Here is a 15237-nt window from a genome sequence, read left to right on the forward strand (position 1 = left end):
ACATTCGTCTTCCATAATTAAACCCACAAATAAAAACAATAAATTCCGTAAATAAGAATTTTTTGGGACAAATCAGAAATGTATACACAAAAAACTAAGTACTACACACTGTATGTAAAGTTCAGCTTAGGAATAGTAAGAGTATAAATGTATAATGTCTGCAAAAATAAATATGATAAACTAAATAGATGTTGTCGCTCTCTCCCCAGCTTTAGCTGCAGCTGCCTCTGATCCTCAGCCATTCGCATTGGCTAATTTCGCAATAAGCTGATTGTATTTACTGTTGGAGCTTACGCTCTTTTTGGAGTTGCGCGCTTGTTCCGGCGTGTTTTGTAGAAAATAAATGACAATAAATTCGAGTGTTTGATTGGCCTCCTTGGGGTACATCATGTTGAAGGTATAATAGTAGCAAAGCAGCTGTGCCAGTATATCCGGCAAATCAACATCCGTGGCCGTAAATGTGGACATTATTTTACCCTCGATATATACTAGAGCTTCGGTCTTGGCAGCTGAAGCGTCAGCATCAGGTGTGTCTATAAAAAAAAGTAGAAGATATTTATAGATATGCGATCTACAGTTTACTTTAATAAATAATTTAATACTCACTGACTAGCGCCACCCAGGGCGCATTGGTAGGATTCATGTGCTGCAGCACATCCTTTGGCAAAGGTCCATTCTCCAGCTGCTTAAATATATAGTCGGGATCCTCATTGAAATGGTAGGCTAAGCCACGCACTACATTCGCATTGTTCTCCTCCAAGGCGCTAATCTTTTTGTTCTTGGAGCTCTTAAAAAACTTAAAGATGCGTTCGCGTTCACTAGAAAAATGCTTTTCCAACAAACGTGGATCAATTGACATTAGCAGCTCAAAGTGCTGATAGAGGTGCTGCTTCCTAAATATATACGGCCAATTATCCTTGATGGCATTAATGTCGGGTATCTTCTCGCTGTTGTTAAAGAAAGCACGCTGCAGCGGAAAGCATTCTTTCATATGCTCCGCTATGGTGGCTGCCTCCAGATCGGCGTTGCCACGATAGCTGGCAATAAGCTGTTGCTTCTTCTCCTCTAGATCGCGATTTACTGCGGCAGACTTGGCACTGCCATTAGAAGCAACAGCACCTTGAATCGATTTACGTTTCTTGGCGCTGTTGTTTGCATGTGTGTCAAGGGATGTGGAGCTGGAACGCTTTTGTGGACGATTCAACGCATTGTTACGGTTTATCATTTTGGAGATGAGCGACTGCGGTGTTGTAGCTATCTGTTGACCCTCACGATCCTTCTCCAGCAGCGACTCGGGATACTTTTCTGCCGCCAATTGTGCTACCTCACGGAACACACGTATGGGTATGTGTGCATGACGTTCACGTAGTGAATCTACTAGCAGATTGGCCAGTGTATTAAGACGCTTACCCAAGCTTGTCTTGCCGCGCAAGTGCTTCATAATTTCATTGGGTACCTTACTCCAAGGTATCACAAAATCTTTAAAATGTGCGGAAGTGTTTTTGCCATGGCTTGGCGTAACGCTGGCCAACGAGAGTGTCTCGTCGTTTGACACTGTTGAGTCGTTAACAAAGCTAGCATCAAAGCCGCTGCCAGCACGATCCGAACGATTCAGTGGCGAGGGCGGAGGTAGTATAATGTACTCATCGTTCTCCGCTAGCAACATAAGTAAGATCTTCTCTTTGGCTGCAAAGAGCAACACCTCATCTTCGCATATCTCACAGCCATTGCTCTCCAGCACAATGGTGTTGCCGGTTAAGCCGTATTTGTGAGCTGTAAAAGAGCATAGATTAAATATGTATATATAAAAGTATTAGATGCCTCTTAATTACCTTTTTCTATAACATCTTTGCGGCTTGGCAAGGACATGAATGTCTTCTTGGTTTTGCGATCGGCACTGCATATGGTAATCAATACTTTCTCTAGCGGCGCCATCTCATTTTTCGGCTTTTCAGTTTCCACATTCGCATGCATTTCTTTAACATGTAAGCAAAAATAAATAAATAAACACGCCCTGGTGTTTTGCTTTCAATGCTTGCATTGTGTACACTTTACCTTTCGCAGTCTCCGTTTGTGTTTCAGTTTTTTTTATTGCTGTTTGTACACCATTTTCGTTTGTTGTTGTTGTTGGCGCCGCTACCGGAGCTGGAGCCGCGTCCGCTGGCTGTAATGGCTGCCTTTTATCGTGAGTAGCGTGTGGCGCTACTAAAGCAGCGACATCCATTGCTTTAATTAACGTACTTTGCGCTTTTGTATACACAAATTAATCTTAAGCCAAGCCTTGTCTTGTCTTATGTTTGCCCGGATGAAGGATGAAAAAAAGAATCACGAAGTCTGGCAACGCTACGAATAAGTATGCAAGCATCGATGCTATGCATCAGAGTTGCGCGCTTTGGTTCAGTTGTTAATGTTAATACCAAAATAGTAAAATATTTTTCGCATTGTAGAAATTTAAAACATTAAGTTAATATGTATTATCCATTTTGTAAATTGCATGCTGTTATTTATGTGTGGGCGAAGATTCAATTAAAATGCTCCTGTAATCCAGCATTTACCAACACTTGTTGACTTATATATTGAGTAAAAATAAACAATTACTAATTTTATTGTTTATTTTAAACACATCGCTCTACGTTTTATGCAAATGATCTAAAACTCAGCTTAATAGGCGTCAACTCGCGGTGGCTCTGCGAACAGTTCATCACGCTTGCGGTCTCCCATTAGCCACTGCTTATAACGTTCATTTCGCATGGCCTGCAAGCAATAAAATATGATTTAGTAATAAATTTAATATTGTATACACTGTTAACTTACATGGAAACGTAGTAGCTGCTTCTGCATGCCAACACACTCCTGGAAGTCGCCGATCAGATCGGCGCACTGTTTCTTTCCGCGCTCGATGCCATAAGCTTCCAGGCAATCCATCATCTTCATTTCAAATTGGCCGCATTTGTCGTAAGTCTGATGGTTAATCAGGCAGCCAGTTAAATCGGTCAATGGCAGGCGAAGGAAGGGTGACAGCGACATCACGGCTGTATCTGTAAATCCGTAAAATTGTAATACTTATAGATTTTCAACTTTGGCAAACTTGTGACGTAACAATAACAATGTGTTTAATTGAAATATAGGCGTCACATATTAGAGTTTTTGTACAAGGCTCACTAGCTTAATTTGTATTTACTAAATTTTAAAGAGTTTCTATTAATTACAACGTACTTTTATATCCACAACAAGTGAATTATTGAAAAAGCCTGGCGAGTTTGTTGTTTTTTTAATCACCTGTTTTGGATGATAGTTTGTTGTGCGCTCCGTTAGTGTTGGAAAACGTTTATTTATGTGCTTGCACGTTTTGTTTACATCGACAGGCACAAGTTTGTTAATATTGTTTTTGTTAATTAATTAACTTAAAGTAATGAAAAATCAAGAGCTTGTTGACTACTTGGAGAGCTGCAATGTCTGCAGAGTGTGTCAATTGCGTTATCTCAAAGCGCGCGGCAACGAATACAAGAATATGGACAAAACTTTTCAACGCGTGAGCATAAAATGTCAAATCGCTACCGGTGTACTAAATACCCTTTTAATTATAGTTGGATGTAAAGTTGCCTGAGCAGTCTGATGAGACTGAAGAGCAGCCTTTGAAAAAACCACGGCTTGCCAATTGTTCTACCTGCTTAGGACTCTTCTCAGAGGATTTTCAGAATCAATTGATTGCAGGCATCTTGGAAACGGATTTTGGCAAATATGACTGCGCCGGCATGGTGTTAGCTCTCAGCCTACCCATTTCACTACAGATGCGCCAGTTGTCCATGTGGTTTGCGCTGCAGCGTAAGTTTGGACGAACAGCAGTATCCGATCACAACGCACCAGATGTGCCTCTTAAGGAGGCAGTAAAGCTTATACTGCATCCAATTGTGTGTGGTAAGCTGGGTAAGGAACATGATGCCAATGGACTGATGATTAATATAGACTTGCGTCACAGCGTGGAGACAGACGAGGTGGCAAAGCTTGTGGAGCTGAACAAGTCTGCTTTTCCTTGTAAGGGCAAACGCATAGAGATCTCACGTGGTCTGCTGGAGAAGCAGTATCAGCCTTGCCATATTAAAGCGGAGCTCTTTGAAAAGTATCTACCCATACCACCTGCTCCAGTGGATGAATCATTGCAGCTGCAGTCCATCAAGCTAGAGGGACCTCTGGTCTGTGTGGCTGGACGCTATCGCAAGCTAAGTCGTGAGCTTTCGCATACGCCTTGGGTACTCCATGGCAAGCGCATTATGGAGGACAGCATTGAGGAGATTATCGTGCGCCATGTTGGACTACATTTTAGTGAAACTCCCGAGAAGATTACCTTCATGTCCAGCGGGCGTGAAGATGTGGATGTGCGTTGTCTTGGCAAAGGGCGTCCCTTTGTGCTGGAGATACCAAATGCCAAATGCAGCAGCTTGAGCAATCAACAAGCATTTGGAATGGAGCAGGCAATTGATCGTTCCGGCACGGTTTCCATACACAATCTGCAGGTGGTGCCGCGGGAGGAGCTTGTACATATCAAAGCAGGCGAAGAACAAAAGCGTAAGTACTACCGCGCGCTGTGCGTGCTCGACGAGCCCGTCACTTTGGATATACTTCAAAAGCTCCAAATTGCCGAGAGCTTTGATATACATCAAAAGACACCCATACGTGTGTTGCATCGACGACCACTACATACGCGTCCTAGAACTATATATAGTGTTAAAGCGCGTGTACAGCGTGGAAATCACCGTTTGCTCATCATCGACATAGTCAGCCAGGCGGGAACCTATATTAAAGAGCTCGTGCATGGCGAATTTGGACGCACAACGCCTTCAATATCTTCCATAATAGGTAAACCAGTTGACATACAAGCTTTAGATGTAGTTGGCATTGACTTGGATTGGCCTGCAGATGTAAATAATGCAGCAAATGAAACTTGAAATTCAAACAAAGCGCTTTCATGTTTTACAACACTAGCGCATTTGCAATAATGTAAGGGTAAACACATTTAAAAAATGTGCTAATTTGTTCTTAGATTAATACTGTTTTGCATTAAAAAAAAACTATTTACATTTGTAAACTACTTGTTTTGTGTTTTATCACAATGCTTAATAAATACCGCATTGTCTGTGGTAACAATAGAAATTTGTGACGTCAGCGCATTGAGAAGAGAACACTCGGCATGCAAGCAAGCTGGCAGCGCTGTCACCGTTATTATCAGCTGAGAGCGCTGCTCTAACAAATCATACAGATTTGTTTAACTTGGCGTTACTTAAACATTTAAAACAAAGTAATACGCATGTGAATTTAAGAATTAATTAACAAAAAGTGCGTGCATAAACTAATTAAAATCAAAATTACAACTCATACGCAAATATGAAGTTGTAAATAAACAAAGTTCTATTTCACAATGAAATGTTTTTTTTTCATATGCATGTGAAGAGAAGTTCGCGCTAATTTATAATTTATGAATTGGAATGCGCACCAGCAAGTGAAAGTGAGTGTCGCAGCAATTGAAAATTGCATCAGCAGGCAGAAGCCAACAACGCCCCAAAACCGCCCACACTTGAAACATTTCCTTTTGAGCACGCCTTGTGCTGCCCCGCCGACCTTCAGGCAACCTTCACTTGCTGCTGCTGCTGTGCAACACGTTGTGGGGCCAAAAGTTGTGTGTGTAATCAATAGAAAACCAAAAGTAGAAGCAGCCGCTCAAATAAACAAACACCCGCGCACCACCTCGCTCTCTCCCCCAGCACTCAGTCTCTCGCATGTAATACGCCCGGCTGCTAAGTAACAACAATCAACAAAGAAAAATAAAGTGTTGCTCGCAACAAACAAATATTTTGCCCAGCTGCATCTAAAAGCAGCGAGCGCGCGCGCTTGGCGCTCTCTATCTCGCGCCGTTAGTAAAACTCGCTCGCCTCGATGTTCACATTCAGTTGAGCTTGAAACGCTTAGCGGAAAAGTTTTGCCTGCGCGATAAAAATCGTTACGAAAAATTCCAAGTGTTGTCCACTTTATTACCATTATCAAGTCACTTACTGACCTAGTGCCTGTGAGTCTTCCTCTTTGTCTCCCTCTCTCTCTCTCACTCTTACGCGCGCGCTCTCTGGCGAATAGTGATAAACTGCTGATAACGCACTATTACGAACGTATGCAAAAAGAATCCGCTTGACTTTTGTAATAGTACTTACTATTACTAGTACGTTTGTATATCTGTGTGCTAAGCTAAACTAAGTCAAGAGCCACTGTCTGTGTCTCTTAACAAGCAAAACACGTCGCACGGGCTGCGCTTTATTAAAACGCGAATTAAAAACACGAGCTGTCTGTCTATTCAATACTAATACTAGTTATTAATAGCAACAACTTTTTTAGTTACAGAGCTAACGCATATAAAAGTTCAACGGCTTTATTAAGCGCACGTATAGGATTGCAACGAATTCCAAAATTTGTGTTTGGCACGTTCCCAGTGTAGTGTGTGAACGACCCAGAATCGTGTCGATAAGGCAGCCCCCGAGTGCTATAAAACCGATATTAATTAGAGCAACAACAACAAGTGATCATGAATGACCGTGAAATGAGCTGCAATGCGGGAGGACAGTTTATGGATCGCGGCAGAATGAATCAAAATGGAGTCGTCCAACCGCTGCTGACGGGTAAGAAGGATCAGATGCTAGAATTAAGGTTCAGATGCATTCTAATTAACTTTAGAGTAATAGTTTCAAATCAGAAAAATATTTATTTTAATGGAGTATTAAAATATGGAGATTGCTGATGTAATAATTCATAGTTCGGTGCGGCACTATCCAAAATTAGAAAACATCAAGAAATCTTTTCATGTAAAATTGAAATTGAATATATAAAATTAATTTAAACATTTCGATACATTTTCTAAATTGAGTGCAAAGCTTTTATTTAAATTATATATATTTATAACACATATATGCCTTAAAATAAATTATAAGAAAATCGTTTTGTGATTTTATCTTATAATTAAAAAAAAAGATAAAGTTGAACGCCCTTGCTACGATTTTTGGCAAAACCATGAAACATAAATTTCAATTCAAGTGCAAATAAATTCTACTAACAATACATAAAAAGCCAATATTTATAATCCAAGCGTTTATTTAATTAATCAAATTGTAAATAAGATGTGGGCGTTACTCAACAATCAATTAATGAATGGATTAATTGAACTATCACTTAAGTAATGGCTATTGCTTAGAGGTGTCAGCCCGCCCTCTCCAGCGATTTATTTGACTCGACTTTGTATTGACTTTTCATGCTATTCCATTCTCATGTACTTGGCTGAAGTATAAAATTAATTTATAATCGCAAAATACACTTTGATAAAGCACTTAGCTTAGCCCCATGGAAACTCATGACATTTACACTCGGGCGGGCACGACGTTTGTCGCCTCGACTCGCCCATTTTTAGATCTCAGCTATTTTTATAACCAAAAAGGAAAACATTTAGTTGTAAATACGCGATCTTTGAGTCCTCAGGTACATTGTATTCGCAAATTTAGATAAGAGTTTTGCAACTTACAGACGATTAGGCGTAGCTTATCGCTTGAGGTTAATTACTAGATTGCATATGTATAAGGTAACTAACCTTAATAACGTCTGGACTTTTGTTTGATTGCAGATTTGTATCAGATAACCATGGCGTATGCATACTGGAAGTCGGGCAAAATAGACGACCAAGCGGTATTTGATTTATTCTTTCGCAATAATCCATTCCATGGCGAATTTACCATATTTGCGGGACTGGAGGAATGCTTAAAATTCTTAGACAGTTTCCACTATTCGCAGAGCGGTAAGTCTTTGATTTAAATAGTTAAAAAAAAACGTATGCTAAGCCTTTTCTTTATATTGCAGATATAGAATATTTGCGACAAACTTTGCCTGAGGGCATAGAGAATGAGTTCTTTGAATATTTGGGTAATTTAACAGCACATGATGTTACACTCTATGCCATAGATGAAGGCACAGTAGCGTTTCCACGGTAAGGCTCAAGAAATTCAAGAGTTAACTTTATCTTAAACACACATTTTTTGTATATAGTGTACCCATTATTAAGCTTGAAGGCCCTTTGATCATAGTGCAGCTGCTAGAGACTACATTGCTTACCCTAGTCAACTATGCGAGGTAAGTATTTTGCAGATTATTGAGTCATTAAATTTAATCACTTGCCGCATTTTACTGTCTTACGTAGCTTAATGGCAACAAATGCAGCGCGATATCGCATGGTAGCTGGCAAACATGTCAAACTATTGGAATTTGGATTGCGTCGCGCCCAAGGACCAGATGGTGGCCTATCCGCATCAAAGTATTCCTACACAGGTACGAACTTTCACACGACGTGACAACTAAGGTCAAAAGCCAAATTGCATGCAGCGAGGCTATAATCAATTAAAAAGCAAAAAGACTATAGCACGTCTTGCGCATTGATCTATAGCATACATAGGATATATATGTATATGTTGATAGAGTGGGCAGGATGTAGCCTCGTCAAAATTTCATATTGTTTGTATCTGTGTTTTGCGTTCTGCTTTATGATGTGCTTGCATGCAAAGCACGTGTCACTGTCACTCGCTATGTAACTACTCTCTAGTTACCCAAGGCAGCAATCTCTCTCTCTTACTCTTAGTTACCCCTCTCTCTCTCTCTCTGTGCTCTTTGCGCTGTAAAGTTCAAGAACTGTAGCTTGTTTATGTGTTAAAAAGTGGGTGGCACACGCACGTCCAAAAAAACTTTTTGTGCAGCCTTCATATGTGTGTGGGTTGCTCTTTGGTGCCAGTCCTTGCCTGGCACCAACAACTCTCTCTCACTCTCTTTTAGTTTTCAATTGGCGCTCACACATCGTAACTATGGAATTGCTTTAACTTTGTAATGCGTTCCATTTGCATATAGCGAGATCAGGGCTCTACCTTTTTACACTTTATTTCATTTTCTAATCGATAGCGTCGCGTGCGCGTAACTTGGGCAATACCCAAGGTCTGTCAAACTCTGCGCTTTTGACACTGCTCCTTCCGGTTTGTTTCAACACCATTCTGAAGGCACTTTGAAGTCCAAGTAACGTATCAATCAGTAGTCCATGAAATAGAAATGTTGAGTAACAATTTGCATTGATTCGATATGATGGTTTATACATAGCTATATAGTTAAGTTCACTTTACTTTACATATACTTAATAAAGATCTTTGTTTTTGCTACAGGTGGCTTCGATGGCACCTCCAATGTGCTGGCCGGCAAGCTCTTCAACATACCCGTTAGGGGCACGCATGCGCATGCCTATATCACCAGCTTTAGCAGCATTGGCGAGCTCAAGACGCGTCTACTAAAGCACAAGCAGACAGGTAAGACGCTAAATATAACTGCTTACTGCTCTAGATACAGCGCTGGGCACGAATCAACAAACTCTGGCAGCACTCAGAGCAAGGACTGCACCACCGCTGTTCTAGATCTTCATTAGAATATTTAGAAATTCTTTTTAATGCAATATTTGTTATGCAGGTGTAATGGAGGATTTGCTGGAGCATGCTGTACGGCATCGTCAGATGCTCTCACATGTGCTGGATGTGTCCACGGAGGAGTCAAGCGAGGGTGAATTGGCAGCTATGGTGTCCTATGCAATTGCTTTTCCGGATGGCTTCATGGCGCTAGTCGACACGTACGATGTTAAGAGGTATTTCGCTTTTAGGCAGATTCTCTCGGAACGGTTTTGGTTTAAACGCAATTAACTTCTTTTTATTATAATTTGTAACTTGGGTTTTAAGACAATTTTTAAACAGCGTGCACGAAATTTAGCTCAAAAGTGCAGCAGCCTGTTAAGAACAACAACAACTATAACTTGACTTAACTTAAGTGTGTTTGTGTCTGTCGAAAGTGTTTTTGAGTTTTTGTCAGCAAGTATTGTAATGATTTGATGATTACCCCCCTCCCACTTACTTTAAACAGCCGAGATACAGAACAAGTTACACAAGTACTACCACAAACTGATAGCAAACAAAAACTTAGCCAGCCAACAATGCTTGAGCTTGGCCAGAGTTTGGCAACGCTAACGCCGCCCACAACGCCCACATTGGCCATGCTCAATGGACACAAGCAAAGCAATGGCCAACAATTTGAGTCCAGTAATGGTCACAATCATGTTGAACTCGCCACAGAGCCAACTACAACAACAACAACAACAATCAGCTATAGCAATGGCAGCGCATACCTACCAAAATATGTCGAGAAGTCATTCAGGTAAATGTCACGTAAAGCAGCAATAGAGTTTTCTCCTAAGTCCCGAAATTTCATTTGCCTTCATTATGTTATTTGTTCAACTGCCTTTAACTTTTATACTTTTATTTATTTCTCACCAACTCACCTTTGGTTTTAATCGTGGGCTATAAGCATGTATGCCCTGTCCTCTACTATCTTTCATAACTCTCTTTCTCTATTTTCATTTGCATCATCCGCCATGCCAAATGTTTGCTACAAAAATTCAAAATTCTATATACTATGCATATGTATTTGTTACATTGTTATGTATTATACATATGTAGTTATCTATGTATTGGTTAACCGAGTCCATAGGACTAGTACTTATTCGAACTTAAAGCAATATAATCAAAAAACCAAACAGGTGATGTGATTTCTTTTATTTAAGAGCAATTTACCCTTTTTTTAAAACACATACTTTTTCTAAATTGAAATACATTTTATTTTTTTTTTATCACTTATAAGCTTTTTAAACACTTGACTTATTTGCATTTCATTTTACAAATAAATAACAGTAAACGCTCGTAAATTAGAGTTTAGAAAATTTTGAATTTCAAAATGTTACAAATTAAAAATATTTATTGATTTTTTTACGAGCGATTACATTTATATATTTTCATTTCATTTCCTTAACAAAATTTATTTAAAAAAAATGAAGTCAAACTAAAAATGTACGCGTACATTTGTCTTTGTATTTAAAAAGACAAAAACAATATCCATCCTAACAATGTTAAAATGACTTCCCGGCACTATTTTGGCAGAGGTATGTAAAACACGTCAATTAAAAATACAAAAAACAGAAACATTTTAAGCATAGCGATATAAATAATATTTATGGCCAATTGGTTGAAAAAAACAACACACTAGAAACAAACAACAAACTAATTATTCACATACATATACTTACATACATTTATATGTCTATAGGGAAGCGTTTTTATTTTGTTTATTTCTCAAAAAATTCTTTTGTTATTGTAATTTAAAAACAAAAAACGTCCGAGAGAGCACACTGCATGGCTTTCAGTAATTGAAGCGTGACTTTGTGTCTCCAGAAAAAAAACGAATCAATTTTAAATGCTAACTGCTGCAGTTGGCTAACAATAATTTACAGTAGTAACTAGAGTTTTGTTATTTAGAAACACTGTGCACGTTGTCTAGTGTTAGTCACGCCCTTGCAATAACCACCGCCCATTAAACTTAGTAAAACCGAAAATAAAAAATATTGCAATTGATTTGAAAACCAAACCCCAGCAAGCACTTAAAAGTTGGAACACGTTTGATTTAATGCACGCTCACTTTGTTCTCTCTCTCTCGTTATCTTTCTGCCTCTCCCATGCACTGATCGTAGGAGTGGACTGCTTAACTTTAGCGCTGTGGCCTTGGCGCTCAATGATCTGGGCTATCATGCTCTGGGCATACGCATAGATTCCGGAGACTTGGCCTATTTGTCTTGCCTGGCGCGTGAGGCTTTCGAGAAGGTTGCAGAGCGCTTCAAGGTGCCCTGGTTTAATAAACTTACCATCGTAGCTTCCAACGACATTAACGAGGAGACTATACTCAGCTTGAATGAGCAGGGACACAAGATTGATTGCTTTGGCATAGGCACGCATCTAGGTAAGCCTTAAACTAATATCCTAAATATTGTTTTTAAGCAATTGTTGCTTTTTCTAGTTACCTGTCAGCGGCAGCCTGCCTTGGGCTGTGTCTACAAGCTGGTGGAGATCAATGGACAGGCGCGCATTAAGCTCAGTCAGGATGTGGAGAAGGTTACCATGCCGGGCAATAAGAATGCCTATCGCTTGTATAGTGCTGATGGTCATGCGCTTATAGATCTGTTGCAAAAGGATTCAGAGCATCCACCGGCTGTGGGTCAAAAGGTGTTGTGTCGTCATCCGTTTCAGGAGTCCAAGCGCGCCTATGTCATTCCCTCGCATGTCGAGTCGCTCTATAAGATTTATTGGAAATCAGGCAAAATTTGTCAGCATCTGCCAACGCTGGAGCAGGTGCGCGAGAAGGTGCAAATCTCACTTAAAACGCTGCGTAATGATCACAAGCGCACACTTAATCCAACGCCGTATAAAGTAAGCTACAATTTGGAGTCGCAATTTAAGTGTCCTATAAACTAATTATCCTTTATTTTGTTAACAGGTGGCTGTCAGCGATAACTTGTACAACTTTATACATGATCTGTGGCTGCAGAATGCGCCAATTGGTGAACTCTCATGATCTATATAAAGAGGCAACAAAAGCCGCAGTTTATATATTCCGCATATTAACAAAACGAAACATGCAACTTGCAACACGCCCCCCATCAATCGCTATCGTGGCGATTTGTAGTCATTTGCTGGTCATATGCATAGTTAATGGCGTCAACAATACTATGTTTAATGTCAATATAATCAATTTATGCAAAACAATTGTATAAGCACAAGGCTTTATATAGTTTAATATATGTAATATGTAATATCTTAAATGGTTACAACTTATACTGTAACACACACTCACACACTTTCTTACACTATACGCACACATCATAGTAGGTATGTGTCATGTGCCTTACACACAAATTTGAAAACGTATATGAACTGTAAACCAAATAAGTTTGAAGGAAGCGCGAGAAAGTTGTATTTAATATAAATAGTAATTAAGTGTTGTATGTTTTGGCTAAGAGTACAAATGTATGCTTATTAGTACAGTACAGTGGGCGTGGCACACATTTTTTATGCACATTTTGCACACCTACACACACATATACACACACACAAATATGCTTAACTCAATTAACCAAAACTTTAAACAAATGTAAATATGTTCTTAATTACAATAAGTTAGTAAACAGTACACTCACAGTACACACGCATGCTTATTAAATGAGCAACAATTTATATTTAAATTATACAACCAATTGCTTTTGTTTTAGCTTAGTAATTGTATGAAAAATTGTATGTGTTGCGTTTACAAATAAATATTTGAATTTGGCGCGCAAGTGCTGCTTGTTTACATTTCCAGAAAAGTATCGATGCTGAATGTGCTCTTTCATCGGCTGGCAGCACTCACTTAAAAACAAGTTGGCAGCCCCAACAACAACAGCTGCAGCAAGTTTTGTTGTGTGAAATAAAAAATGTAAAGAAATGTTTATTTATTAACAATAAACTTGCTGCGGTTGTGCAAAATATGTGCAATATATTAAATTCAAGTTGCATTGAAGAGCAAAAACATAGAATGCTAGCCAGCGCATGGTGCAAAGTGCTGCTAAACATTCCCAAACCTTCAGCACCAACAAAAAGCAACAAAAACAAAACTGAGACACCTATGGACATAGATATGGAGCCGAGCGCTGTTTCAACAACTGGAAAAAGTAAAAATAATGTGAAAGGGAATGCCAAGAAACAAATTGCAATGCTGGAAAAGGGGTAGGCATTTAAAATATATATGTTGCTTATTGCTAAACTAATGTACAAACTTATTTTCAGCGGACAATGTCCATATTGTCCACGCAAGTTTGATAGCAACTATGATCTCGATATACACATAAGGATACATACGGATAATTTACGTTACAAATGCTGCTATTGTCCCACAAACTTTTCACACAAACAATCTTATTATATACACATGTACACCCATACGGGTGAATTTCCACACAACTGTTCATATTGCCCCAAAGGATTTCTACACCTCGGCCTACTTAAGAGGCACATACAAAGACATTTCGATGAAACTATAAAATGCCAGATTTGTTATAAAGAGTTTGCGAACGGAACTGAGCTTCTTCAGCACAAGCGCGTACACAAAGAAAAGCCAGATTCTGCGCTTAGCTCTGAATTAAAGAAACAACTGCTGTTACCTGTAGTTCAGCCTAAGCGTAAAAGAAGCTTGGTAGAAAGTCGGAAGGCCTTACTAAGAGCTAAATCAAAGATAGGACAGACTACTCGTAATAATGTTAAAATTAAAACAGAGCCTGTGGATTTAATGCAGGAGGAAAATGTAGAAATGTTGCCTGAGATAGTTTCAACAGTAAAGGCAGCAGCTGATGAAGCTAGTGGTCAACTGATGGAAATGCAACTAACTAATCCTCGCACCTTGGAGCAACCGCAGCAGCTTATACAAGTCAAAACAGAGCCAAAGGAATCCCAAGAGGAACTAAATCAAACTAATATGCAACAATCTACAGATGCAAATCAGCGACTTTTAGAGCAACCTGCCCTAGTCGTGACTGCTGCGCCACTGCCGGAAAAAAATAGAGAAAATTCTAGTAATCACACAACAGCATGTGCAACAACTATAGCTAAAGAGTAAGTAATTAATTTAAATGTTTGAGTACGAATTCCAATAATATATGTATACTTCACTTAGGTCTTTAATTAACTGGCCTATTGCTCGTAATGCGACTGAGGAACGTTGTTATCAATGTGCACATTGCCATTGCCGTAACTTTAAGATTAAAAGGCGTTCTTCTTTTTAAATGTTTTAAAATTATGCTGTTTTTATGAAGAAAGTTCTAGAGGATTGATGTTATTTACGGAAGCTAAAAGGTAAAGCGACTTATACTTTTTCTAGATATATACTATTTCCTTTCATTTGGATAATGATAATGGAAAACTTTGCCGGATGATGCACTCATGACTTGCAAAAAACAAATTAGTAAAGCACTCAGGGAAAATTTTATGTACCGATCGTTCGATCAAGCGATATGTATATTAAAATCCTTAATAACTGTGCAGCGAACACAAACAACGGGATTCCCAGTTTGATATCATATCTATTAAAGCAAATTAAGCACATGGCTACGTCAAAGTGCGATACAACTAGAATTTTTAATAGCTTAATGAGCTAAACGCTCTAGAAGCAATACAAAGGTTGCCAAGTTTATGAATGAGCAATCAGAATTTCACAAGCACACGCTGCTGCAAAGCCAAGTACCCACCCGTATGTGTGTATGTAGGTATAAAAATAAAA

The 15237-nt window shown here is 39.2% G+C and overlaps 5 protein-coding genes across 6 annotated transcripts; 3 read left to right on the forward strand and 2 right to left on the reverse strand.

Moving 5' to 3' along the window:
* Positions 1-43: 43 nt before the first annotated feature.
* On the reverse strand, positions 44-2402 carry LOC108608349. The gene is made up of 4 exons (XM_017999694.2): positions 2056-2402; positions 1833-1976; positions 607-1773; positions 44-533 (listed from the first exon to the last, which is right to left on the reverse strand). Exons 1-4 carry the CDS (start codon positions 2222-2224, stop codon positions 235-237), a joined length of 1779 nt encoding a protein of 592 aa, XP_017855183.1. The 5' UTR covers positions 2225-2402; the 3' UTR covers positions 44-234.
* A 192-nt stretch (positions 2403-2594) lies between these two features.
* LOC108608352 (NADH dehydrogenase [ubiquinone] iron-sulfur protein 5) lies at positions 2595-3304 on the reverse strand. The gene is made up of 3 exons (XM_017999697.1): positions 3217-3304; positions 2815-3038; positions 2595-2754 (listed from the first exon to the last, which is right to left on the reverse strand). The coding sequence occupies exons 2-3, from the start codon at positions 3025-3027 to the stop codon at positions 2662-2664; spliced, it is 306 nt and encodes a 101-aa protein (XP_017855186.1). The 5' UTR covers positions 3028-3038; positions 3217-3304; the 3' UTR covers positions 2595-2661.
* Positions 3305-3332: 28 nt separating this feature from the next.
* Positions 3333-5004, forward strand: LOC108608350 (putative tRNA pseudouridine synthase Pus10). Its single transcript, XM_017999695.1, has 2 exons — positions 3333-3532; positions 3588-5004. Exons 1-2 carry the CDS (start codon positions 3413-3415, stop codon positions 4944-4946), a joined length of 1479 nt encoding a protein of 492 aa, XP_017855184.1. The 5' UTR covers positions 3333-3412; the 3' UTR covers positions 4947-5004.
* A 955-nt stretch (positions 5005-5959) lies between these two features.
* LOC108594222 (nicotinate phosphoribosyltransferase) lies at positions 5960-13219 on the forward strand. Of its 2 annotated transcripts, XM_017979332.2 has the most exons (12): positions 5960-6061; positions 6382-6662; positions 7655-7825; positions 7888-8014; positions 8074-8157; positions 8225-8352; positions 9228-9368; positions 9526-9697; positions 9970-10260; positions 11627-11892; positions 11950-12359; positions 12427-13219. In XM_017979332.2, exons 2-12 carry the CDS (start codon positions 6569-6571, stop codon positions 12502-12504), a joined length of 1962 nt encoding a protein of 653 aa, XP_017834821.1. In that variant the 5' UTR covers positions 5960-6061; positions 6382-6568; the 3' UTR covers positions 12505-13219. The 2 variants fall into 2 exon arrangements, with proteins under 2 accessions (XP_017834821.1, XP_017834822.1); XM_017979333.2 differs by lacking the exon at positions 9970-10260 and having other exon boundaries at positions 12427-13216.
* A 140-nt stretch (positions 13220-13359) lies between these two features.
* On the forward strand, positions 13360-14743 carry LOC108603234 (zinc finger protein 236-like). The gene is made up of 3 exons (XM_017991897.1): positions 13360-13691; positions 13752-14573; positions 14635-14743. Exons 1-3 carry the CDS (start codon positions 13453-13455, stop codon positions 14741-14743), a joined length of 1170 nt encoding a protein of 389 aa, XP_017847386.1. The 5' UTR covers positions 13360-13452.
* Positions 14744-15237: the final 494 nt, after the last annotated feature.

This window comes from Drosophila busckii, chromosome 2L, assembly GCF_011750605.1.
Source record: "Drosophila busckii strain San Diego stock center, stock number 13000-0081.31 chromosome 2L, ASM1175060v1, whole genome shotgun sequence".
Lineage (NCBI taxonomy): Eukaryota > Metazoa > Arthropoda > Insecta > Diptera > Drosophilidae > Drosophila > Drosophila busckii.